This window comes from Cucurbita moschata, unplaced genomic scaffold (genome assembly GCF_002738365.1).
Source record: "Cucurbita moschata cultivar Rifu unplaced genomic scaffold, Cmos_1.0 Cmo_Scf00014, whole genome shotgun sequence".
NCBI lineage: Eukaryota > Viridiplantae > Streptophyta > Magnoliopsida > Cucurbitales > Cucurbitaceae > Cucurbita > Cucurbita moschata.
This window is the reverse complement of record NW_019268530.1, coordinates 2133596-2157351: the sequence shown is the minus strand read 5'-3', so window position 1 is coordinate 2157351 and position 23756 is coordinate 2133596. Positions and strand designations below refer to the sequence as shown.

General features: G+C 39.6%; 5 protein-coding genes across 8 annotated transcripts; 4 read left to right on the top strand and 1 right to left on the bottom strand.

The window, feature by feature from the left end:
* Positions 1–1565: 1565 nt before the first annotated feature.
* Positions 1566–4683, top strand: LOC111452359 (receptor-like protein kinase FERONIA). The gene has a single exon (XM_023093030.1). The coding sequence runs from the start codon at positions 1863–1865 to the stop codon at positions 4572–4574; it is 2712 nt and encodes a 903-aa protein (XP_022948798.1). The 5' UTR covers positions 1566–1862; the 3' UTR covers positions 4575–4683.
* A 104-nt stretch (positions 4684–4787) lies between these two features.
* LOC111452360 (receptor-like protein kinase FERONIA) lies at positions 4788–6809 on the top strand. The gene has a single exon (XM_023093031.1). It carries the CDS (start codon positions 4969–4971, stop codon positions 6679–6681), a length of 1713 nt encoding a protein of 570 aa, XP_022948799.1. The 5' UTR covers positions 4788–4968; the 3' UTR covers positions 6682–6809.
* A 97-nt stretch (positions 6810–6906) lies between these two features.
* On the bottom strand, positions 6907–9708 carry LOC111452361 (putative methylesterase 11, chloroplastic). Its single transcript, XM_023093032.1, has 5 exons — positions 9229–9708; positions 8322–8558; positions 7869–8012; positions 7522–7653; positions 6907–7337 (listed from the first exon to the last, which is right to left on the bottom strand). Exons 1-5 carry the CDS (start codon positions 9571–9573, stop codon positions 7059–7061), a joined length of 1137 nt encoding a protein of 378 aa, XP_022948800.1. The 5' UTR covers positions 9574–9708; the 3' UTR covers positions 6907–7058.
* A 4432-nt stretch (positions 9709–14140) lies between these two features.
* On the top strand, positions 14141–19162 carry LOC111452000. Of its 4 annotated transcripts, XM_023092514.1 has the most exons (8): positions 14435–15489; positions 15588–15608; positions 17247–17636; positions 17724–17805; positions 17895–17961; positions 18116–18301; positions 18442–18502; positions 18808–19162. In XM_023092514.1, exons 3-8 carry the CDS (start codon positions 17300–17302, stop codon positions 18978–18980), a joined length of 906 nt encoding a protein of 301 aa, XP_022948282.1. In that variant the 5' UTR covers positions 14435–15489; positions 15588–15608; positions 17247–17299; the 3' UTR covers positions 18981–19162. The 4 variants fall into 4 exon arrangements, with proteins under 4 accessions (XP_022948279.1, XP_022948282.1, XP_022948280.1 ...); XM_023092511.1 differs by lacking the exons at positions 14435–15489; positions 15588–15608 and adding an exon at positions 14141–14428; XM_023092512.1 differs by having other exon boundaries at positions 14435–15608.
* Positions 19163–22156: 2994 nt separating this feature from the next.
* Positions 22157–23359, top strand: LOC111452320 (transcription factor TCP13-like). The gene is made up of 2 exons (XM_023092973.1): positions 22157–22373; positions 22684–23359. Exons 1-2 carry the CDS (start codon positions 22370–22372, stop codon positions 23259–23261), a joined length of 582 nt encoding a protein of 193 aa, XP_022948741.1. The 5' UTR covers positions 22157–22369; the 3' UTR covers positions 23262–23359.
* The last annotated feature ends 397 nt before the right edge of the window (positions 23360–23756 follow it).

Below are 23756 nucleotides of genomic sequence, written 5' to 3'. Positions count from 1 at the left end.
TGCATTAATTTTGATCCAACTACCAAAACATAAAGACCCATCATTTCTGACAACGAAGAACATGTGGATCATTTTAATTCAAACTCGATTTTGTTTAAAAAATAAAAACTTTATTATTATGTATAAAAATGATGTTTGGATCCAAAGATTATACACTCACACTCCTTTCTTCTCCTTCAGATCCCAATTCCATGGGACATTCCTCAAACTCCGGAGCCGTAATGGCGGCGGCGGCGGCGGCAATGGGCGTCTTCATTTTGATGCTGAGCGGAAGTCATTGCAGCGTTGCTTCTCCAACTCCTTCCAGTTATGGCAACATCACCGTGGCCGCTGCCGCATCGATGTGGTGCGATGGCCGTGTCGAAGAATGCGTCACACGAGAAGGCGACGGCGAGTCGGCATTCCCAAGCTTGCTAGCCTCTACACCTAAGTTTATCAGTTTTCCGACGAGAAATCGGAATAAACCTGTGTGTGAGCGACCGGGAGATTATAAAAGCTGTTTCAATGCAAGGCGTACAAACACCAAGAACGACAATTGTGGCACATATGGTCGCGCCTGTCGAAGGTAATAAGAAGCAGAACGAACGAAAAATTTAGATTTGTGGTCGGCCAATTTCTCCTGTAATGCCCTGACTTTTCATATATAGAGCCGTTACATAAAAAAATAGTTTTATAATTTTAATTTTATGTTCTTTGAATTTGAGAGAATTTATTCAAATTATGCTTCCTTGCTATTATTGTTATCATTGTAACATGGATGGATGGTTGTATCGTACAATGAAGCTTTGTTATGCCAACAAAAACCGAACCCAAACATCCTTACCGACAACTAAATTGTGCCAATAATAATCCAGAACACAAATTTATTGTTCATGTTTTCTCGTATTGATGACATACATTTAACCTTCTCGTTTATTGATCGTGGTAGCTAAGAGTATCAATAGCAATATCCAAGTTGGTGATAGATCTATAACGTCTAAGACCCGACGAGTCAGTGCTAGCTCGATGTAAATATTTTGTCATTGTAAACACAACGACTATCTATGATTTTCAAAAACAACATCCATAACCGTAACAACCTAACTCCATCGTTACTAGATATTGTCCGCTTTGGCCTATTACGTACATTCTCAGGCTCACAATTTTACAACACGTCTATTAAGGAGATGTTTCCACACCTTAATTGAATACAAAATGTTATGACATTACACTGCAACAACTTGACAATACAGACAAAACGTCTCCATGCCCTCCATGCAGGTGAAATGCTTGAATGACTCTAAGTATCTCAAACACTTAATATAGCATTTCAGCGCTCTCCTTACATGTCTTTTAGCCATTCTCCAGTTATTTTCGACAGTAATTCCTCATATAACTTGAGTAGAAACACATTATTCAATAGAGAAGATCGCCTAGTCAATAATTGGAAAGAGAATCATAAATGCAAGACAGAGAGGTGGGGGTAGGACTTCGGAGAAGAAGGTGAGAAGTCCCCATCAAAGACACTGTCTTTTAATGCATAACACCGAGCAAAAAGTTTAAACGAGTCAAATTTTTTTCGTTACAACTAGAGATAAACTTCAAAGATTTTTCTTCCGAAGAATTTAGTACGTGGACCCTTGACCATGCAGCGACGTTGACTCTATCCAAGTCTTTCAACCCGAGTTAAATTAATAAAAATTCAGTAATAATTTGTTTAAAAAATATCCTTAAACTTGGTCGGGTTAGCTTATTAAAAGCCTACAGTGAATGACAGCTTTTCTCATCTTCTTCTCCAGTCTCCTCAGCTTGCATTTATGGATTACAGTTCTTTCAATTTCTTTTAAGACCTTTTCTTTGAAGAACAAGCTTCATCTCCTCTAATGGCGGACTGTAAACCCAATTACGCTTCTGCAATTTCAACTCTCCTATTTGCTTTCTTTCACCTCCAATTCCTCTCCCACCCTGTCGCCGGCGACTTGACCGTCCCCTACGAACCCACCGAGATTATAAATCTTGATTGTGGCTCATCGGGAAACACACATCAACTTGGGGACACGGCCCACATCTGGGAGGGAGACACCGCCTCGAAATTCTTCCCTTCGAATCTCCTTCATAATGGCCAGTCCGTCCGGGCGGAGGCGCAGTTCAGTTCAGCCGGAGTTCCGTACACGACAGCACGGCTATCACACTCCGCCTTCACCTACTTGTTTCCCTTAACTCCCGGTCAGAAATTCATTCGACTTTACTTCTACTCTTCTAAATTCCAGAGCTTCGACCGCTCCAAAGCGGTGTTCTCTGTTTCAGCCGGCCCCTTCACTCTCCTCCGTGATTTCAACGCTGCTGTCAACGCAAATGCTTCCGGTGAGGACACGTTGTTTCGAGAATTTAATGTGTATGTGGAGGGAAATGATCAGAAATTGAATCTTACATTCAGTCCATCAAATCAAGACTCGTATGCTTTTGTCAGTGGGATTCAGATTGTTTCCATGCCGGTGAATCTTTATCATACGCCGCCGGAGATTAACAACGACGGTGGTCGAGGGTTGAATCTCGTTGGCCAAAATAATCAATTCTTCCCAATTGAAAACCACACATCTCTTGAAACGGTGTACCGGATCGATATTTGTGGAAATAACATCTCCCCTGTTAACGATACCGGAATGCTTCGAACTTGGTCGGCGGACAGTGAAAGTAAATTGTCGGATGAGTACTTAGATGAAGCTTGTCCTACTGATCTTGATATCCAACTCAATCACAGGAAAATTCCGGCATACTCTGCTCCAGACAGGGTGTATCAAACTGCCCGAACCATGGGACCGAACGTTACAAGGAACAAGAGCTACAACCTTACATGGGTGTACCCTGTAGATCCTGGGTTCTTTTACATGATTCGGCTTCATTTCTGCGAGTTTCAAAAAGAAATCAACGACACAAACGACAGAGTGTTCTTGATTTATATCGCAAACACGATTGCTGAAAAGGGCGCCGACGTGTTTCGTTGGGCAGGCGGGAAAGACATTCCATATTACAGAGATTACGCTGTGAATATGCCTCATAATAACGGCGAAAAGAAAGTGAGTCTGTCTGTAAAGCTTCAAGCAAACCCAGATGACTGGAGAACGAGATTCACTAACGTGATCTTGAATGGTATCGAAATCTTCAAATTAAATGATTCAAGCGGCAGCCTCGCCGGCGAAAACCCAGGTCCACCGCCCACTCTGCCTCCTCTACCGCCCACCCCACAATCAAGGAAATCAGATAGAAAAATGGTGGGTGTTCTAATCCCTGCAGTTGTTGGAGGTTTGGTTGCTGTAATAGCTCTGGGATTGTTTGTTATCTGTCGGCGGAGAACATTTTCCGACCAGACATCAAGCGACGGTACTTCCTGGTGGGCTCCGTATTCCATGTCAACAAACAAATCAAGTAAGACCCGCAACTCAAATCTCCCATCTGATTTATGTCGTTACTTTTCATTGTCGGAGATTAAATCCGCCACCAAAAACTTCGATGACCTTTTCATCATCGGCGTCGGCGGATTCGGAAACGTCTACAAAGGATACATCGACGACGGAGCCACCCAAGTAGCAATCAAACGATTGAAGCCTGGTTCAAAACAGGGCGCACACGAATTCAAAACAGAGATCGAGATGCTCTCACAACTCCGCCATCTCCATCTCGTTTCACTAATTGGGTATTGCAATGATGGCAATGAAATGATTTTAGTGTACGATTATATGTCTCATGGTACCCTTCGTAGCCACCTCTACGGCGACGACGAACAACCTCTGACATGGAATCAGCGCCTCCAGATCTGCATCGGAGCTGCCAGAGGATTACACTACCTTCATACGGGCGCGAAACACACAATCATCCACCGCGATGTGAAAACCACAAATATCTTACTGGACGACAAATGGGTCGCTAAGGTTTCTGATTTTGGATTGTCGAAAGTGGGGCCGACCAACATGTCGAAAGCGCACATTAGCACGGTAGTGAAAGGTAGCTTCGGTTATCTAGACCCAGAGTACTACCGACGGCAACAATTAACAGAAAAATCGGATGTTTATTCATTCGGAGTAGTTCTATGTGAAATTCTCTGTGCGCGTCCGCCATTGTTGCGCAATGCCGACAAGAAACAAGTGTATCTCGCAGAGTGGGTCCGGCGGTGTTACGGCGACAACACGGTGGGTCAGATCATTGACCGGAACATCAAGGACGAGATCTCGCCGGAATGCTTGAGGAAATTTATAGAGATTGCAGTGAGTTGCATCCAGGACGATGGAATTAAGCGGCCGGCGATGACCGACGTGGTGTGGGGATTGGAGTTTGCGTTGCAGTTGCAGGAGGCGTGGAAGAAGAAGGTAGTAAAAGATGAGGTAGACGGCGGCGGAGACAAAGGTGTGGATGAGGAAGAAGGGTGGTTGATGGGGGAGATGTTGTTCAGTAGTGTCGGGGATGGAAGACGCGGGTCGGATTCGGGGATAAGCAGTGAAGTGACGACGACAAGCAATAGTGAAGATTCCAGCTCTGCGTATGACAAAAGAATGTCTGGAACTGTTTTCTCCGAGATTAAGAACCCAGCTGGACGATGAAGGACACGTGTTATTATTATTATTAAATAATTATCTCCCACTTTATTTAGTTTGGAATGATGTGTCAAATTTATGCCATAGAAGACCAGTCCAAAGGAACTTTACACAATTTAATTTGGAATGATGTAATCGTTACACTACTCTCCACAATGGTATGATATAAGCTCTCGTGACTTTGCTTTGGGCTTCCCCAAAAGGCCCAAAAGGCCTCAGCCAATGGAGTTAGTATTCCTCACTTATAAACTCATGATCACACCCTAAATTAGTCGATGTGGGACTTCCATCATTCAACAATGACAATGAATTATTGGGCCATCCAATCAAACAAATACGAAAATTCAATTTAATTTAGTTTGCTCAACCAGCCAACCTATGGGTGAAGAGTGAATAATATATGGGGTTTATTTTCTTTTTTTCCACATCCCCGTGTGGGGTTGATAGGAATGGAGACGAGTATAGATTTAATCCTGGGTTCTTTTACATGATTCGGCTGCATTTCTGCGAGTTTCAAAAAGAACTCAACGACACAGATGACAGAGTGTTCTTGATTTATATCGCAAACACGATTGCTGAAACGGGCGCCGACGTGTTTCGTTGGGCCGGCGGGAAAGACATTCCATATTACAGAGATTACGCTGTGAATATGCCTCATAACAATGGCGAAAAGAAAGTGAGTCTGTCCGTGAAGCTTCAAGCAAACCCAGATAACTCGAGAACGAGATTCAATAACGTGATCTTGAATGGTATAGAAATCTTCAAATTAAATGATTCGAGCGGCAACCTCGCCGGCCAAAACCCAGATCCACCGCCCACTCTGCCTCTTCTACCGCCCACCCCACAATCAAGGAAATCAGATAGAAAAATGGTGGGTGTTCTAATCCCTGCAGTGGTTGGAGGTGTGACTGCCACATTAGCTCTGGGATTGTTTGTTTTCTGTCGACGCAGAACATTTTCCGACCAGACCTCGAGCGACGGTACTTCCTGGTGGGCTCCGTATTCCATATCAACAAACAAATCAAGTAAGACTCGCAACTCAAATCTCCCATCTGATTTATGTCGTTACTTTTCGTTGGCGGAGATTAAATCCGCCACCAAAAACTTTGATGACATTTTCATCATCGGCGTCGGCGGATTCGGTAACGTCTACAAAGGATACGTCGACGACGGAGCCACCCTAGTGGCAATCAAACGGTTGAAGCCTGGTTCTAAACAAGGAGCACACGAGTTCAAAACAGAGATCGAGACGCTCTCACAACTTCGTCATCTCCATCTCGTCTCACTAATTGGGTATTGCAATGAGGGCAACGAAATGATTCTAGTCTACGATTATATGTCTCATGGTACCCTTCGTAGTCACCTCTACGGCGACGACGAACAACCTCTCACATGGAACCAGCGCCTCCAGACCTGTATCGGATCTGCCAGAGGACTACACTACCTTCATACTGGTGCCGAACACACCATCATCCACCGCGATGTGAAAACCACAAATATCTTACTGGACGACAAATGGGTTGCTAAGGTTTCTGATTTTGGATTGTCCAAAATCGGGCCAACCAACATGTCCAACGCACACATTAGCACAGTAGTCAAAGGTAGCTTCGGTTATCTCGACCCAGAGTATTGCCGACGACGACAACTCTCAGAAAAGTCCGATGTATATTCATTTGGGGTGGTTCTCTGCGAAGTACTCTGCGCTCGCACACCAATTATTCATACAGTCGCCAATACTCGAGTTCTATTGACAGAATGGGTAAAACAATGCATTCATGAGAAGAAAATTACAGAAATGGTAGACCCAATTCTTCGAAACCAAATTGGAACAGAGTGCTTCAGTAAATTCGTTCAAGTTATGGTGAGTTGCATTCAAGATGAGGGAAACAAGCGACCATCGATGAACGATGTGGTACGAGGCCTAGAGTATGCATATCAACTACAAGAGAGTTCTAAGGAGGATAATGTTGAACTGAGTAGCCTCGACAACGAAGATGGTTGGCTCTTGAGGGAGGGGATGTCTAGTAACACTAGTATAGAAATGAATGAGAACTCAAGTAATGTGTATAATAATGGGATGTCAGGGATTGTTTCGAGCCTACAAGCAAGATAAATGTCCCTCAATTCATTTCAATGCTCGAATTGGATTCATATTATTGACAGTCTAATACTATACATAAAGATAATAAGACCCAAAACTTTGGGCTGTCTTTTCCACTTATGGTCATTATACCAGTCCATCATTTTGGGTGCAGCTGAATCTCATATTGTAGCTAACCTCTTTGCCTTTTCAATCAATATAAAAGAATAGAAATTGATTCAAAAAACCAATAGAACATGAGGTGGCAAGATCAGGCCCTTTCATTTCATCCCTCTTGCAATGAAGATCCACCAACTTTATTCATTCACATGCCATATCAATAAAGCAACACTTCAATAAACTTTCAATGCAAACCATCCATCTGTCTAGCGGGTGAGAGAGACTGGCTCCTATGGTTTTTTGGTCTTTGAGATCTCTACCAATAGTCTATGCAGAGCCTGAGGTTTTGAGAAAAAGGGAGAATGATCTGCACCTTTGAGAATGAAGACCTGTTCCGGAGGGCTTCTCTCAATCAAGGTCTCCTGGATTGAGACGGGTATGGCATTGTCATTCAATGTCTGTATGTAAAACCGTCTCACCGATCCATACCTTGTTTCTGAAAGACGAAGCTTTTCTAATACGGGTGGGAAGGGTATTGGTCTCATCGAAACAGATGCTAGAGCTACATCCTGAATCAGGACAATGGAATGATCAATTGACTGAGTTTTTCTTGATTTCTAGAATCAATGAACGGTGTTTTGATTATTTGCAGCTCAAGTATAGTGATCGCTCTATTTTCTTTTTTCTCTATTGAAATCAAAGTGTATACTGAGTTTTGTAAGAACGGATGGAATAAAGAACGAAACTAATTACCTTGGCAGTAGTTTGATTGAAGAACAAGTCCTTTAACAAAGGTTTTTTCAATTCAATAGTTGTTGGAGCATTGTCGTTGCCATTTGCGTACACGAAGACCTGAGCCTGTCGCATGACATCGTCCGCACCAGCCTAGCGCAGATTCCAACATAGCTCACTCAAAAGAAACAAAATTGAACAAAACCAGGAGAGTGCAGAAAGATTGTCGAGCAGCATTGACTAAAACCCAAAAACTAGGCATTCATTCATACCCATATGGAAAATCTTTTAAATGAAATTCGAAATTTCTACAGATAATCAAGTCTAAAAGCATTCAAAATTTGGAATTTATCAGGGAATGAGAGTACCTGCAAGGAGAACATATCCAGAGTGTTTTGCCCATCACTCAACATTGCCGCAGCAATGAAAACAGCCTTTGCAATTTTAAAATGAAACAATTCCATTGCATATGAAATACAAGCACCACCAAAATCATGCCCAACTAGGATAACCTGCATACATTAAGACGCAGAAAGAAATTGAGCTTATACAGAGGAAGTCAAGTGCAAAATACAATTATTTACAAAAAAAAATAGTTGACTGAAACCGAAAAACCATCTCAAGAACAGTGTTGTTGAACGACCACTACCTAAGCTAAGTCCAAGAGGTGCTCCACCAATCAGGCTCAAGTAAATTCAATACTTTCAGTATATTCTCGACTCCCATGAACATACGCATGCATACCAATGCATACAGAATACATATATATACATGTACATACTTGTAAGTAAATTGGTTAAGAGGACGGAGATGAGGAAAACCTTTTCGCCATCAGGAAGCTTTTCAAGGAAATCAGTAAGCGGCTGCACATATTGCGAGAGATCTGTGATGCTGTTTGGATCAAATGAATGAACTCCTGAACCAGTTAAGTCTATGGCCGTAGCTCTATAGCCCACTTCTTCAAGGAGGGCAATAGTTTTATACCAACACCAAGCACCAAAACCACCTCCATGGACAAGAACAAAGTGATTTGTTTCCAAGTCATCTAGCTTTATATCCTGTGAATTGGAGATTTATTAGAACCATAAATGCTTTCGGTACGAAGTTCAGAAAATAACCTCTTGAATCAATATGTGAAAAATATGTACAAACAGCAAAATCCTTTGATAATTTGAACAGAATCCAATAGATTTTACTAGAAATTTGAAGTAGATGTTCATCAACACAAATTTCTCATGCTGTTTACATTAATAAACAGTTTCTAGTTCGAGAAATTTAAAGACTATCATTCTTTTCCTCTCTTTTCTTTCCTTTTCAAGAAATCACTCTTTATCTGAAATTATTTTTCAATTATTGTATCCGTAGTTGAAATGAAGTTTATATTTAACAAATAGTTACATTGAAGTTCTCATTAAATACAGAATGAGAACAAATTTACGATAATTCACTTCTCATCGTACTATGAATGATTTGAATGCATTTGAATGTTTGAAAACTCTCATTAGGTTCAATTCGAGTAAATTTCTCGCTGAACTGATTCAAAACTGACCTTAAATAATTCGGTTTCACAGACAAATTTGGAATTCTCCAAACACAATTCTCAATTCATATCATAACAATTTCAATTAACCCTCATCTGTCAACAATCAAACATGGAATCGCCGATCATACATGTCAATCACAATCACACAATCAAAATTTAAAGAAAAAAAAAAAAACTCGACGAACCTGATTAACAAGCTGATGAGGCTGAAGGAGAGGGTCAGTGAGCGAGCGAGCGCGAGAACTCGAACTCCGCGGCAAGACGTTCCGATTCTTCCTACCGGAGGGCGGCTGCCGAAGTGAAGTAGACCGATCAAACGAACAATCCATTGGATGTTTCTGGAAGAGCGCCGCCGCCGCTGCCAAAGCCTGCTCCGAACTCATCGACTCTCCAACCTTCTCCCTCCGCGAAGAGCGCGTTCGAAACCATCGGTTGCTGGAAATGGACAACGGCGGTGGGTTCGGGAAAGTGTTTTCCGGTTGCTTCACCACTGGTTTTGGCGGCGAGAATGTGGCGCAAAGATTACCCATTCCCGACGCATGCAGAACAGAGCAGAGTCTACAGAGAGAAAGAGAAGAAAAGTTTCCCGAATTCTGTTCCTGCAGAGAGATGGGAGATCAAAATCGTATTGATTGTGTCGAAGGGAAAGACATTGATACCAAATGATGGTCACCCTCTGCTCTGCGTGTTCTTGCAAATGATTATCTACTTTCTTTATTTTCTGCTTTTCATTGCTCCAAACTTACATCTTTCGGTTCCAACTAATTCTACATTAAAATGCTAACAATTCTAAGTCATTCAAGTAAAATCCATAAATAATTGTTACTGGATCAATTAAAAACTTCATGATTAAACGTGATTTACTAGAAGTAATTCTATGTTAAATGATATGTCTCTGACTCATGATGGTTAGCGGGGTTAGTGGGGATAGTTTCCGGTGTTACATGAACACGACTCTCCACAATGATATTGTCTCCTTTTAGCATAAGCTCTCATGGGTGCTTCACACCAATGGACAGAACCTTTCTTGATTATAAACCTATGATCATTCCCTAAACGAGCCTATCTGTGACTTTCATCATCCAACATCCGGTACCTTCCTAGTTGCCCAATGCTAAAATTTCGAACTACATAGAATTTGTAATTTATTTTTCTTTTACTTAGTAAGTAAAGATTTTTCGGGTTGGAGCTCTCTACGCCCCCTTCCATCTCGAGCCACTATGAGGGGACCAGAGACATTCTCACGACAAGAACAAATTGAATCCATACATTTAATTCATTTAGATAGTTTGACAAAGTCAAACAAAATTTTGTGTATACTAAAATTTGATACCATTAATTGATTTGCCTGTAACAATTGGGTTACTATATATATATATATTCTAATTAAGTAACCATTTAGGGTGTGCGAACTATATATTAAAAAAAATACATTATGATATTAGGTACCATATGCTTAAGAATCTCTAAATCAAAATTTGGTATGTTTTTAAAATTATCCTTTTATAAAAGATACACTTAATAAGAATTTTCATGTCTTTTAGGAACATCCTGTCTTTTTATATTACTTCAAAGTACTCAAAAGCCTTTTTGAAATTTAATTAAATATGAGAAATACAACTATTTATTAATTTTCATTTTTTATTAAGCATTAAGAAACAACAAATGAATGTGGAATTTAATTAATTTAAATTTATTTGGGTTTGGTAAATGAGAAAGCAAGCAAGATTCCTGGAAACTGATTATGAAATACAACTGTAAAATGGAAGCTTTTTTTGATTTGGTTATGGTTTTGGTCGGTGGTTTTGCCAAAAGTGGTTTTCTTTTTGGTTCAACTTTCCTTTGGCCCTCTAAAAGCATAGACGTTTTTGTGGGAAAGTTGTGGTTCTTAGCTTGCGTTCTTTAATGTCCCTTCCCATTCCAACTGTGTATCGACTTCTCAACTACAACTTCAATGTCAATCTCAGTGTTCAATGTCCATAGTTTGAGTATTTGATAACTTCGATATTCTTCTGTATCTCTACATCAAATTTAAGGCTAACGACATGAACAACACGTAACGTTCAATGCCCAGAATTTGAAATTCAGATTCAGCATGATGGCTCTGATATTCTCATGCATCTTCGTATCAAATTTAGGGTTAACAACATAAACAACATGTAGCGTTCAATGCCCAGAATTTCAAATTCAGATTCAGCATCTAATGACTCTGATATTCTCCTGTAACTCTGCATCAAATTTAGGGTTAACGACATGAAGAACACATAACATCTCATGCCTAGGATTTGAAATTCAAATTCAGCATGATGGCTTCGATATTCTCATGCATCTCTATATCAAATTTAGGGTTAACAACATAAATAACATGTAGCGTTCAATGCCCAGAATTTCAAATTCAAATTCAGCATCTAATAACTCTGATATTCTCCTGCATCTCCACATCAAATTTAGGGTTAACGACATGAACAACACATAACATCTCATGCCTAGGATTTGAAATCCAAATTCAGTATCTGATGGCTCCGGTATTCCCCTGCATCTAACATGGTCAAGTTACTTACTTCTTACTTCTAATAACGAAGATTATCCCCACAAACTAATATGAGTCTTTTCAACATACTTTGTTCTTACTCGTATGCATCTTATAAAAATTCTTAAGAGGTCACCAATATAAAGTTAATCTATACTCTACCTACCTTCAATGAAACAAACAAAGAGAGTGTTCGAGTCCAAAGAAAGGACATGTAGCCGGGGGCGAGTGTCCTGGAGGCTCTCCGGCCGGGGAGGGGCTTGCCTTCATGCACCTCAACTCCATAATGGAAAGTTTGGTAATCAAGGTTCTCAGGACCAATGCTGCGAGCAGAATACCATGGGATCCTCAATTGACCACTGAGAGAGGCGATCCTTTGTGGTATTTACAAGAAGGAGGGAAGAGCTCGTGCAGAAGGTCCGCGGGCCATGGGGAGGAGATCTAAGATCAATTACCAACTTGCTCCGCCTTACTACTCTGATCAAATGCTGGAGGTATGAGACAGGATCAGGAGAAAGAAGAATAAGTAGCTCAACTGTAAAATGGAGTGCTATCATATAGCTTTGTATCGGCTAAGTTCACGGGTTGGCTCCAAGTAAAACATGCTTAACTATAATATTCTTTATGTCACCGAAAAAGAAGCTGCATATTATTAGTAATAGTAGTGATTTTCAATTCTTTTAAATTTTTCTTAGTCATCCTATCCTCTGTCTTGCTTTAATTCGAATTTATTTTAGTTGGTTCGTGTACTCATCCTTTACCCAAGTGTCACGTCGAAACTCCAATAGTCAAGGTTTGTGACTACCCAAGCCAACATCTCTAATTCAGGCCACACACTCCATATCCCAATTCCTTCACCACATACCAAACAATCCAATATCTTCAACACCCCGACGACTCCTCCTCCTCTTCTCATTATTGTTCACATGGGAATTACTTCAAACACCATGGCTGCAACTCTACTGACACCATCAATGACGATTCTGTTCATAATTCTGCTGCTGAACCCCCCAACCATTTCCCATGCGGCCATCAACAAGACCGCCGCCGAGTGGTGCGACGGCCGCCTGGAGAACTGCCTCATCGGCGACCTGAACTCCGATTCGGAGTTTCTGATGGAAACCGAGACCAGCTGGATGCTGCTGGACTTCAATTCTTTCCAAACTCCCAACACCAACAAACTTGACAAACAATCGGTTCCGGAGTGTAATCGGCCGCCGCGGTACGACGGCTGCCTCGGCCAGAAAAACAAAATTCCAAACCCGGAAAATTGCGACCCCAGGAATCGCGCCAATCCCTGTTAGAACCTCCTTAGAAACAAAATAAAACAGATTCCAGGTACTTGTGCTGTGATTTAGAGTAATGTTGCTTCAGGGTCTGTATGAATCCTGTGTGTTAATGTTTGAATATCCAATTGCTTTCTCTGTTTTTTTTCGTCCACCAATAATTTGTTAGGAACCACGCACAATGGTACGATATTATCTCTAGTGACTTTGTTTGGGCTTCCACAAAAGACCAGCAGATCTCATAGATAGTATTCATCACTTGTAAATTATCTTTCACTAAATTAATCAAGTTGGGACTCACTCCCAATAATCCTCATCATAATTCTCATATCAAATTTGGATCTGAACTGGAATTTGAACCTCTAAAAAATGCCGAGATCATATCATTATAATAGAACCGGATCATACCACCAATTAAAAGCAAAAAAAAAAAAAAAAAAAATTAAGTTCAAATCATGTTTTCATCGTTTGAAATAATATTTAAATTCTTAACCAAACTAAAAAAACAAAAAGATATTTATATCCTTATTTTTTCAAGTGGTATCAAATAAGTATGACTTCATTCCTCGTTCAATTTCAATTTTTGATTCTCTTCGGTAAGAAAAAAAAATCTCAATTCCCAATTTGGAGCTCGCCTGAGAGATAATTTGATCAGTTATTAGTCGATGTGGGTGTAATTAGGTTTTTCCGGTTTCCCCTCACGTCTACTAGAGAAAGATTTTCACATCCTTATTTCGTACGTTTCCCCAACCAATATGGAACTCTCACATAGTCCATGCCCAACGTCTTCGCTGGTACTGGCGTACTCGCTAGCACTTGTTCTTTTCTCCAATCGATGTGGGACCTCCATCAAATCGACCCACTTCAGGGCCCAGCATCCTTACTGGCACATACCACCTTGTGTCTACCTCCTTTGGGGAATAGCCTCCTCGTTGACATATTGTTCGGTGTCTGGCTCCAATACCATTTGTAACTGCTCGGGCCCACCGCTAGTGGATATTGTCCTTTTTAGGGTTTTCCTTTCGAGCTTTAAAACTAGTCTGCTAGGAAAGGTTCCTACACCTATATAAAATGTGTTTCGTTCTCCTACGCAACTAATGTGAGACTTTTCTCCTAACAATTATCCTAACAATGTGAGAATAATAATAATAATAATAAAATCTCTATTTTAAGGCAGCAGGATAGAGACGATTTGATGGGGAAATTGGTAATAAGGCGTTTTTGGCAACGGTAAAGACCGGGGGGTTTTTTGAATATAAATTGATGCCCACATGACGTACTTCTCAAGCGTTCGTTATTAAATTCCGAGAATGGGTCGCCTCCTCCGCTCAACATTCCTCCTCTCCGATCTCTAAACCTCCCCAAAAATTTCTCGATCTCTACAAGTTTCATCTCCATCGCTCTCTCTCTCTCTCTCATTCTGATTTCGCTTCTTCCCGATTCGTTTTCCTTCATATCACGCTTTCGGTTTTCTTCCCGTTGCTTTGATTTGTTACAGTTTTCCGAGTTTGATCGGCTGAGCGAAAATTGAGCAACGTTCTGCACCAGTCTGATACGATTGAGGAAGCGGTAACTTTTCCGATGATTTTCTATTATTAGGGGTTTATGTGATTCTTCGTTAGTTTGGGCCTTTGCAGCAAGCACTTCTATTGTTATTGTTGTTGTTTTAAAATTGAAGTTGTACCTGCCATTTGTTTGGGGCAAAACGTGATCTCATGCTGATTTTTTGCTAGATTATTGCTTAATAGGTTGCTGGAGTCTTGGTATAATGAAGGACATTAAAATAATTGTTCCTCTTCGGACATGCTACGATGTCTTGAGGAGATGAAATCGAAAGACTAGGCGGATGTGATCCCTAAAATTTTAGGCAATAATAGGTTGGGATTGTAGTGTCCACACCGACTTTCAGGCGTTGAACTGAAGATTCTTAAGAAACCTCTTGCACGGTTATCTTATGTCCTTATCAGATTGCTCTCTCTGTCATTTATATTGTTTAAAAGGTGCAATTTCTCTGTATGTTCATCTTCAAAAATCTGACGCAAGATTGTCTTTACAGTATATGGTATTTGTTCATGCACAAACGGTTACAAAATATTGTTTGACATAGCGAGTACAGTAAACTGGTTAGTACTGTAGTTGCATTTGGCGGTTATTTTTTCTATCCTTTCTGAATTCAGTTTTTGTGAAAATTAGAGTAAGCTATTATTGGATTTGATACTTAGATAGTTGTAGAACTAGCTAAAAAAAAGCAGCAAACAGGACATTATAACTCAGGATAGTTACTGACTGGTTATGAGCTAAAACAATCATGTTCCAAATATTTGTCAGTTCAAACGTGGCAGACTTTGCGGTTAAGAGCCGATGCACTTCTTAGATCTTAGACTCAAAATAAGAGTGCATTTCTGGATTTAAGTGGCAAAAGGGAAAGGAAATAGCAGAGGAGAAAGAAATGGAAGTCAAAACTGTTGGTGAGATTCAGGCCATGAGTCCTCATACCCATATATTCTTCTTCATTATCGTTTTTTTAGGTTATGAAGTTAGGAATTAACATGTAACATCGGAGTGTGAAGTGCTGGAGTCTTGGTTGGGACTTGATAGAAAAGGGAAGTGCAAGTATACAAAGAAGGCAGGTTGTTTGATACATTAAGGCAGCTTTAAACTCTCTTCTTTTATCTTCTCTCACATAAGGTGGTTCTGATCTCGTTTCCCTCTTGTGGATATGGGAAAGGTTGAACTCGAGCAAAACAAGGTAATTACTTCTAGCGCAAACGGCAGTTTGTGTCTTATGCATTCTAAATTCAAATTAAATTGTGTTCTTTGGTTTCTAATTTTAGTTTCTCAGTTATTTTTACATAAGAGATAATCAGAAGATGGAGCCTTAGAAAAAGCAATCAGTTGAATTAAGGTTGTGTTTGAAATTTCTGTAACTATGAAATTGAGTCTATTTATTAGCAGATTTCCTGCTGACAATTTTTGAGTTTTCGAGCTTCTAGATAAATTTTGCTATTTCTTCTATTGACAAATTGTTTAAATGCAATACCAGCCTGGGCCCAAGAATAGATTGTCTTTTAGTTTTTGCTATTGCTTCTATTGATCATTTGTTGCGAGAATAAGATATTTCCCCAGATGACTTTTGGGTCTAGCTGTCCAAAGCTTAGCAAATTATGTGGAACCAAGTAGACTAGTATTGTAGGGATATGGAATTCAAAGTTGGGGATTCAATTTACTTGATGCAATAGCCTTTTAGATAAGGTTGCTGCTTGAGAGAATGAGAAACTAGCACCCAAGTTTTATGAGCCATTCACAAAACAAGAACAAGTGGGGAATGTTGCTTGCCCTCCAGCTCAATTACTATTTGCTATCTACCAATGGTATGGTCTTGGTGCATGTATCGGAAGGATTAAGTGTGGAGGAAGATTCCGTGAGAGCCTTGTGAATGGATACAGCAACAATAATTAACTTTTCACCTTGAGGAAAAAGTGATTCTCTTTGCAGGTATTGACATCCACCACCTTGTTACATGTATGCTAGGAGAAGACTTGTGAGCCTATTCAGTTGGGTATTGGGTTGTTTTTATGTGAATAACAAAATGCTAGTTGGCATGAAAGTTGTGAGATAAATACGGTTCTGTGTGATATGTGGGCCCTCTATTTCGTAGTTGTGTTATAATCAATACAAGGTAGAGGGAGGAGATGTCTTAGGTTGGCTTTGGTTACGTGAATTGGAAGGAGAGAACTATACCTCTCAAACGTAGTTGCAATGTTTATCCTTCCAATTGTAAATGGGATATCCTTGATAGTATTCTATCAAAACTTATTTTTGTTTGCCTTATTCAAGTTTTTGAATTTTTTTTTCTGAGATTGCATTTTTGTAGAGTTTGTCTATGCAATTGTGCTTGATATTACTAACGTTTGTATGGAATTGGCATAAAAGTTTATGTGGGTCCATGTTGAACCTTTGTGGTTGTAAAATTATTTTGTTGAGACTTTCATGGATTCTATTTTCTCTTTTTGTTTGTTTGGCTGAGTTCTTTCAATTTGTAATGTTGGATAACTGTTGTTAGCATACATTATCTTGAACTTCAAATATATGAGCGGAAAGTTTAGAAACAGAGTAGGTGCCAATTTTTTTTTTCATCATCATTTTTTACCATCATTATAATTTTAGACGACACCATGAAAGATGTCAAATTGTGGTATGAATGACTTTCTTAAAGTCTACCCTGAAAAGTACATTCTAAACTCTTATTGTCGATGCTTATTTTAGTTTTAGATGACAAAGTGATGAGTGATGGACTCTACTTGATGACCGTCAAATCATATCATAATAGAAGTTGACAGCTGGGTAGATAACAGTCATTTAAATGTTTCATTTGTGTGCAATGCAGTTTGGTGAGTCGAATTTGTTGTGGTGGAAGAAGGGGGAACAAATAGGCCGACAATGTTGAAGTTCCCTGATGATTCGCAGAATCCGGATAATAAACTACATGAAAAGGGCGTTCTGAGTTGTGCCCAAGATTTGAGTAAAATGTCATCCTCTAGACATTTTGGTCAAAGTAATGCTGAAGTGGTAGCTGGTAGTTTCCAACAGCGTGCACTTGGTATCGTCCATGAAGAAGCTAATGGCTTGTCGATATTCAAACCTCCACTTTCACGACCACCACGATATCAGATGAGAAAAAAGCTTCTCATTCTTGATATTAATGGTGTGCTTGTTGATATTGTATCTCCTCCTCCCAAGGACCGGAAAGCAGACATTAATATTGCTCGATGTGCTGGTGAGAATCGATCAACATTTTATATTAACCAAGTTCAATGCAAATTCTATCTCTATCTTGATTTAATTCTGATTTTGAAAATTTCAGTTTTCAAAAGACCTTCTTATTTAGATTTCATGAAGTTCTGCTTTGAGCGATTTGAAGTTGGCATATGGTCATCAAGAAACGGGTATTGTTGAATTAATTGTGTTTCACATGTTATTAGTCTCTTATTGGAACTATATCAAAGAAGTAATTAAGCCTCTTAATGCTTTGAAGGAAGAATGTACAGAGAATGGTTGATTATTTGGTAGGAGGCCTGAAGCACAAATTATTATTTTGTTGGGTGAGGAATAAAAAAAAACTCACTTAAAAAGTTCTTTTTTGAAATTGTATTCGTACTCTCCATTGGTGCTCTATATAATTCGCATTCAGCACAACGTAACTCTGTATTTTAATATAGTACGAGAGGCATTGCTTTTATGGATTCACTTTTACAGGATCTTTCGCACTGCACTGCTTCAAGATTTAATACTCTCGAAAACAAACACAAACCTCTAGTTTTCAAGCAACTAAGGAGAGTTTGGGAGAAGCAGGATCCGAATCTTCCATGGGAACGGGGAGAATATAACGAGTCCAATACGGTGTTGCTGGACGATTCTCCGTACAAAGCGTTGCTTAATTCTGTATGTTCAGTTAACTTTTCCGATCATTAAAGATTATAATCAACGGATGGCCTTGATGTTTCGATTACGTTTTATCTTCTCTATTCTCAATAGTAATGGATGGACTAATCTTGTCATTTGCTAACCGTTGATTCTTGCAGCCACATACTGCAGTTTTCCCACATTCTTACACATATTTGGATGACAAAGATACTTCATTAGGTGAGTTCAAAATTACATTTTGCGTGATGTTTAGTAAACATTGTTTACATTTGTAGAATGTGTTTGGAACAAATGTGTTTGGAATGAGCAAGGAGTACATACATCTCCATTGATACGAGGCGTTTTGGGGCTAAAGCAAAGCCATAAGAGTTTATGCTCAAAGTGGACAATATCATACCATTGGTGATCCATGATTCTTAACATAGACATGATAATTAATTTGAAAAGTGTTTTTACAAAGGTAAAGTTGTGTTTCCTTTTAAGTTTGAGAATCATGCTGGCTGTGGTGTGTGTGTGTGTGGCAGGAACAGGAGGCGATCTTAGAAATTACCTAGAAGGCTTGGCTGAAGCTGAAAATGTACAGAAGTACGTGGGAGAAAGCCCATTTGGTCAAAGGCCTATATCAGAAGGAAGTGCATCTTGGGACTTCTATCACATGGTTTTGGATGATTATCATTCCTTTTCATCAACTATTTGACATCTTTTCTAGGGTAATTTTGAAAGGTGTAAGAAGCACAGCAAGTTGACAAGCAAATTCTTTTGTATTAAATGAATTGATATTCATCTTTAGGGACCATCGAAAGTTGACACATCCTGCAAATGCCACGGCTATCCATTCTTCCATTTGAATATATAGCCGTCAGCTTCACGGTATTAAAACACGTCTACTAGAAAGAGATTTTCATGCTCTTATAAGTAATGCTTCGTTCCTCTCTCCAACCAATGTGAGATCTCACAATCTACCCTTTTGGGGGCCAGCGTCCTTGTTGGCATACCTTTTGGTGACTGACTCTGATACCATTTGTAATAGTTCAACCCCACCCCTAGTAGATATTGTCCGCCAGCGTCCTTGTTGGCATACCTTTCGGTGACTGACTCTGATACCATTTGTAATAGTTCAACCCCACTCCTAGTAGATATTGTCCGTTTTGGCTTCAACCCCACCACTAGTAGATATTGTCCGTTTTGGCTTCAACCCCACCACTAGTAGATATTGTCTGTTTTGGCTTCAACCCCACCACTAGTAGATATTGTCCGCTTTGACCCATTACCTATTGCTGTCAGCCTCACGGTTTTAAAACGCGTCTACTAGGGAGAGATTTTCAGGCTTTTATAAGAAATGCATCGTTCCCCTCCCTAACCAATGTGAGATCTCACAATCCACATTTTTTGCGGCCAACGACCTCGTTGGCACATCTTTTAGTGACCGGCTTTGATATCATTTGTAACAGCTCAACCCCACCGCTAGCAAATATTATCCGTTTTGGTCTGTTACACATCACCGTCAGCCTTACAATTTTAAGCGTCTGCTAGGAAGAGGTTTTCACACTTTTATAACAAATGTTTCATTCTCCATCCAACCAGCATGAGATCTCACACGACAACCTGCAGAACAATATGAATTTAGATGGATTCGATTCAACCCAATTTAGTTTTGAGAACTAACTCAATCGATAAAGTTTTCATATATTTAAACTATGAATTTATTTGGGTCTGATTGGATTGATCGAGTTTTTCTTTTAACGTTCCTAAGAATCCGAATCCCAACAACCCCGATGGTTGCCTCCCAAACATAACAAATAATGTTGGGAGAATTAAAGTGAAGCATTTAGGGAGTGACAATAGCAATAAAGTCTAATTTCGGCTGTTGTGTAGAGTGTCTGCGTTTGTGGAAGCATGCAATACTGAAACAAATGGGTATCTCTCTCTTCCTCATTGAATAGCCATTGATATCATCAAATCTGTTCTTCCCCTTTTAGATATCAGTTCCTCAACAGAGCTGAAGAAGATTGAGTGTGTTCAACAACAAAATCACCAATAATTCATACCCTTCTTCATAACATTATCCAAAACCCTAAAATCCTTAACACTTTATTTCATTTAATTCTTCTTCTCTTTTTGTTGTTTTCTTACAAACATTAATGAACACTGCGCTTTGTTTGCCTAAAAAGAAAACAAAATGTCTGCTCTTTATTGCTTCTTCATATGCCCTCATCCAAACCCTTTTTTTCTTTCTTTCATTAATTTTCTCTTATTGTTGTTTTAGATTTTAAAAATAAAGTGTAATGCATTCATGCTCGAGATTCAGACCATGATTTCAATTCTAGATTTATCACTTAATAACTCTAACGTTTCCCTACGTCTCCTGCAACAGTATCACATTACCTACTTGTCTTGAAGTGCTTATAAGAACAAAGATTATATTCGCATATCAACTCGAGTCATTTCAATATATCTTGTTCTCACTCGTATACTTCTTAGGAGGCACCTAACATTAGGATTACTTCAAGTTTAGATAGAAATGGTAATAGCTACCATAACTTTTATATCTCGAGATTAGTCTCCTTTGTAACAATCAAAAGTGACTAGGGAAAGGTTTCTACAGCTTTAGAAGGGGAACGAAGCGTTCCTTATAAGAGTTGGGAAACGCGTTTCAAATTCATGAGTCTGAGTCCGATGGCGATATGTAACGGACCAAATCAGGATACGAAGAAGAAGGGTTTTAGAAAGTGATTAATTGTATGAAATCCAATATGAATGTGTGTGTCAGTTGTTAAGAGTCTGAAAATCATACTTCCAAGTTTAGGTGCCCATGCATATCTCTCTGCACCAAAAGCTTGAGTTGTCCAATTTTTGGTGTTTGACAAGGAAATATGAAGCCAATAATGGTCCCTCATCTACACATTCATTGTTTATCTCAATACCTACCTATCTATGTATCTATCATGGACTGATATATATTAATATCTGTTCATTCTCTCTCTCTCTAGGTGTGTTTTTTAGATACCCTTTTGTATTATTGGCACTAAGATGATGATATTAAGGATTAATTGTGATTATGTGTAGGATTTGCTGATGATCACATGATGCACATCCAACTAAATTTCTCTTGGTACAAGGCGTGCATGTGATACCATACCCCTTCACCCAAACCTTTTGTAGTTGTCGATAAAGCTTTACTCACTACTTTTCAAAAATGTGCACCACCAAATGGTCCCCTATTCATATAATTAACCATCTTTCAATCCTCTTTTCTATTCTTTTTCACTATGGTTTGTGTTCTCTATTCAATTATCGCTAACCCTAAACGCTTAACTTGATCGGTAACAGAGCCTGATGTTTTGGTAATGCCCTTAGCCTCGCGGTTTTAATATCTATGTAATAGGATAGACCCATTATCCATCACTGTCAACCTCACGATTTTAAAACCGTTTGGTAGGGAGAGGTTTCCAACCCTTATAAAGAATGTTTCGTTCCCCTCCAACCGAGGTGGGATCTCACAATTCACATCCCCATTGAGAGCCCAGCATCCTCGCTAGTACACTGCCCAATGTCTGGTTCTGGTACCATTTGTAATAGCCTAAGCCCACCATTAGTAGATATTGTCCACTTTGGCACGTTCGTATTGCCGTCAACCTCATGGTTTTAAAACCCGTCTGCCAAGAAGAGGTTTCTACGTTCTTATAAGGAATACTTCGTTCTCCAACTAACGTAGGATCTCATTTATATGCTCAAATTCCTATAACATCATTTGCATCTCGTGTTAATTTCTAATCGATATGGAGGCAAGTTTTCTTCTTTTAAATATCAAGTCAAGAGTGGTACAATTATTTGAGTCGAAAGCGATTCGAGCCATGTGGCTGCGTACGAACCATTGCTTTAGCTTTCCAATGGAGGATGGTCGGTTGAATTCCAGCATCTTCTTCTTTTTTCTAAGCTGGATACCTCTGCAAATAAAAACCAAAGCTTTGCCCTTCCATAAAGAAACCCAACATTCCACAGCTACCTAGGCTTGCAGTTCATCAATTGTGTCTCCAAATTTCAAGCCTTCCTAGAAGCTCAACCACATAAAAGGGTTCACTGCTAATGCGTAAGTGATTGACCCAATTCCTTATGTTCTTCAGCTTTATCTGATTCGATCTCGAAAATCACTAAAGAAATTGGCAGAATTAGTTCAATCAGTACAAAAAGATTGAAACTTTTAAGAAAATTTGTGTTTTTTTCAGCTCATATCAAACAAATCCTTATGGGGTTTGTAATAATGTTTTCAAGAAATTTTATTGTCCTACGAATGATTTCATGAAATGGGTTCTTCTTGATCTTAGGGTTTTTGAGGGTTTTGTGTATTAATTAACAAAATGGTACATATTCTCTTCATAATCTAATGCTCGGCATAGCAGCTTCATCGAGCTCATCGACGGTGACACCATGGCTTAGGCTAAAGGATCCGAGGATTGTGCGTGTGTCGCGAGCATTCGGGGGCAAGGATCGACACAGCAAAGTTTATACCATAAGAGGGCTGCGCGACAGGCGTATTAGGCTTTCGATATCGACCGCGATTCAGCTTTACGATCTTCAAGATCGCCTCGGTCTTAACCAGCCGAGCAAGGTGGTGGACTGGTTGCTCAACGCCGCCAAGGATGAAATTGACGAGCTCCCTCCATTGCCTATCCCTTCCGTGAGCCTCGGCCTTGACTACCAATCCATGCTACTACCTCATGCCCAGACACGCCCTCATAGGTCGGAGTTCAAAATCGGTAAGGAAGCCGAGGACGGTGTCGCGGCCACCGACGAACAAAATGAGCTCAAACCCAATTCTAATCCCTCTCAAGCTTCTTCATTCTCAATGCTTTTGAACAATGTGGGTGCCATTCCATTTGGGTATCATCATTGGGAGGCATCAACACCAACACCATCAAATCTTCCATTCTTTACATCTCAAGGTGAGGATCTTCATAACTTCATTTTGAACCATTAATTTTCACTTTGCCTCACAAATTCGTTTCTCAAGAGAAGAATAATAACAATGGAGATCGAGTTCATAGCAAGAACAACAATGGAAAAGCTATTCTACTACTTAATCCTCTATTCCATCCTTTCAATTGCTACTTTTGATTGTTTTTTTTTTCTCTTGTTATTTGTTTTGTTTTGTTTGGTGATCATAGTCTATTATTGGATTGAGTTTGAGATTTAGCCTTCCCCGACCTCGATCACCGTTTTCAATGACCTTGGTAGCTAATTACACGATAACTCACCCAACGTGTACTTACCACAAATTCATTTTATAACATGTCAAATCAATTCATGCACAAAATATAGCTCTCCTTGCAGCTCAAAGCATGTTGTAACGATGCATAAAATCTTCCGATTTTCAGTTAAACTACATGCATACTAGCAGATATTGTCCTGTTGGGTTCTTCTTTTCGAATTTCTCTCACGGTTTTTAAAATGTGTCTACTACGGAGAGATTTCC

Excerpts from the sequence above, each read along its gene's own strand:
- LOC111452359 (XM_023093030.1), top strand. The coding sequence starts at position 1,863 with ATGGCGGACTGTAAACCCAATTACGCTTCTGCAATTTCAACTCTCCTA.
- LOC111452360 (XM_023093031.1), top strand. The coding sequence starts at position 4,969 with ATGGGGTTTATTTTCTTTTTTTCCACATCCCCGTGTGGGGTTGATAGG.
- LOC111452361 (XM_023093032.1), bottom strand. The coding sequence starts at position 9,573 with ATGGGTAATCTTTGCGCCACATTCTCGCCGCCAAAACCAGTGGTGAAG. Across the intron at positions 8,013-8,321 it reads AGCTTCCTGATGGCGAAAAG|GTTATCCTAGTTGGGCATGA; the intron begins GTTTTCCTCATC and ends TAATGTATGCAG. Across the intron at positions 7,654-7,868 it reads TGGATATGTTCTCCTTGCAG|GCTGGTGCGGACGATGTCAT; the intron begins GTACTCTCATTC and ends AATCTGCGCTAG.
- LOC111452000 (XM_023092511.1), top strand. The coding sequence starts at position 17,300 with ATGTTGAAGTTCCCTGATGATTCGCAGAATCCGGATAATAAACTACAT. Across the intron at positions 17,806-17,894 it reads ATATGGTCATCAAGAAACGG|GAAGAATGTACAGAGAATGG; the intron begins GTATTGTTGAAT and ends AATGCTTTGAAG. Across the intron at positions 18,503-18,807 it reads TGACAAAGATACTTCATTAG|GAACAGGAGGCGATCTTAGA; the intron begins GTGAGTTCAAAA and ends TGTGTGTGGCAG.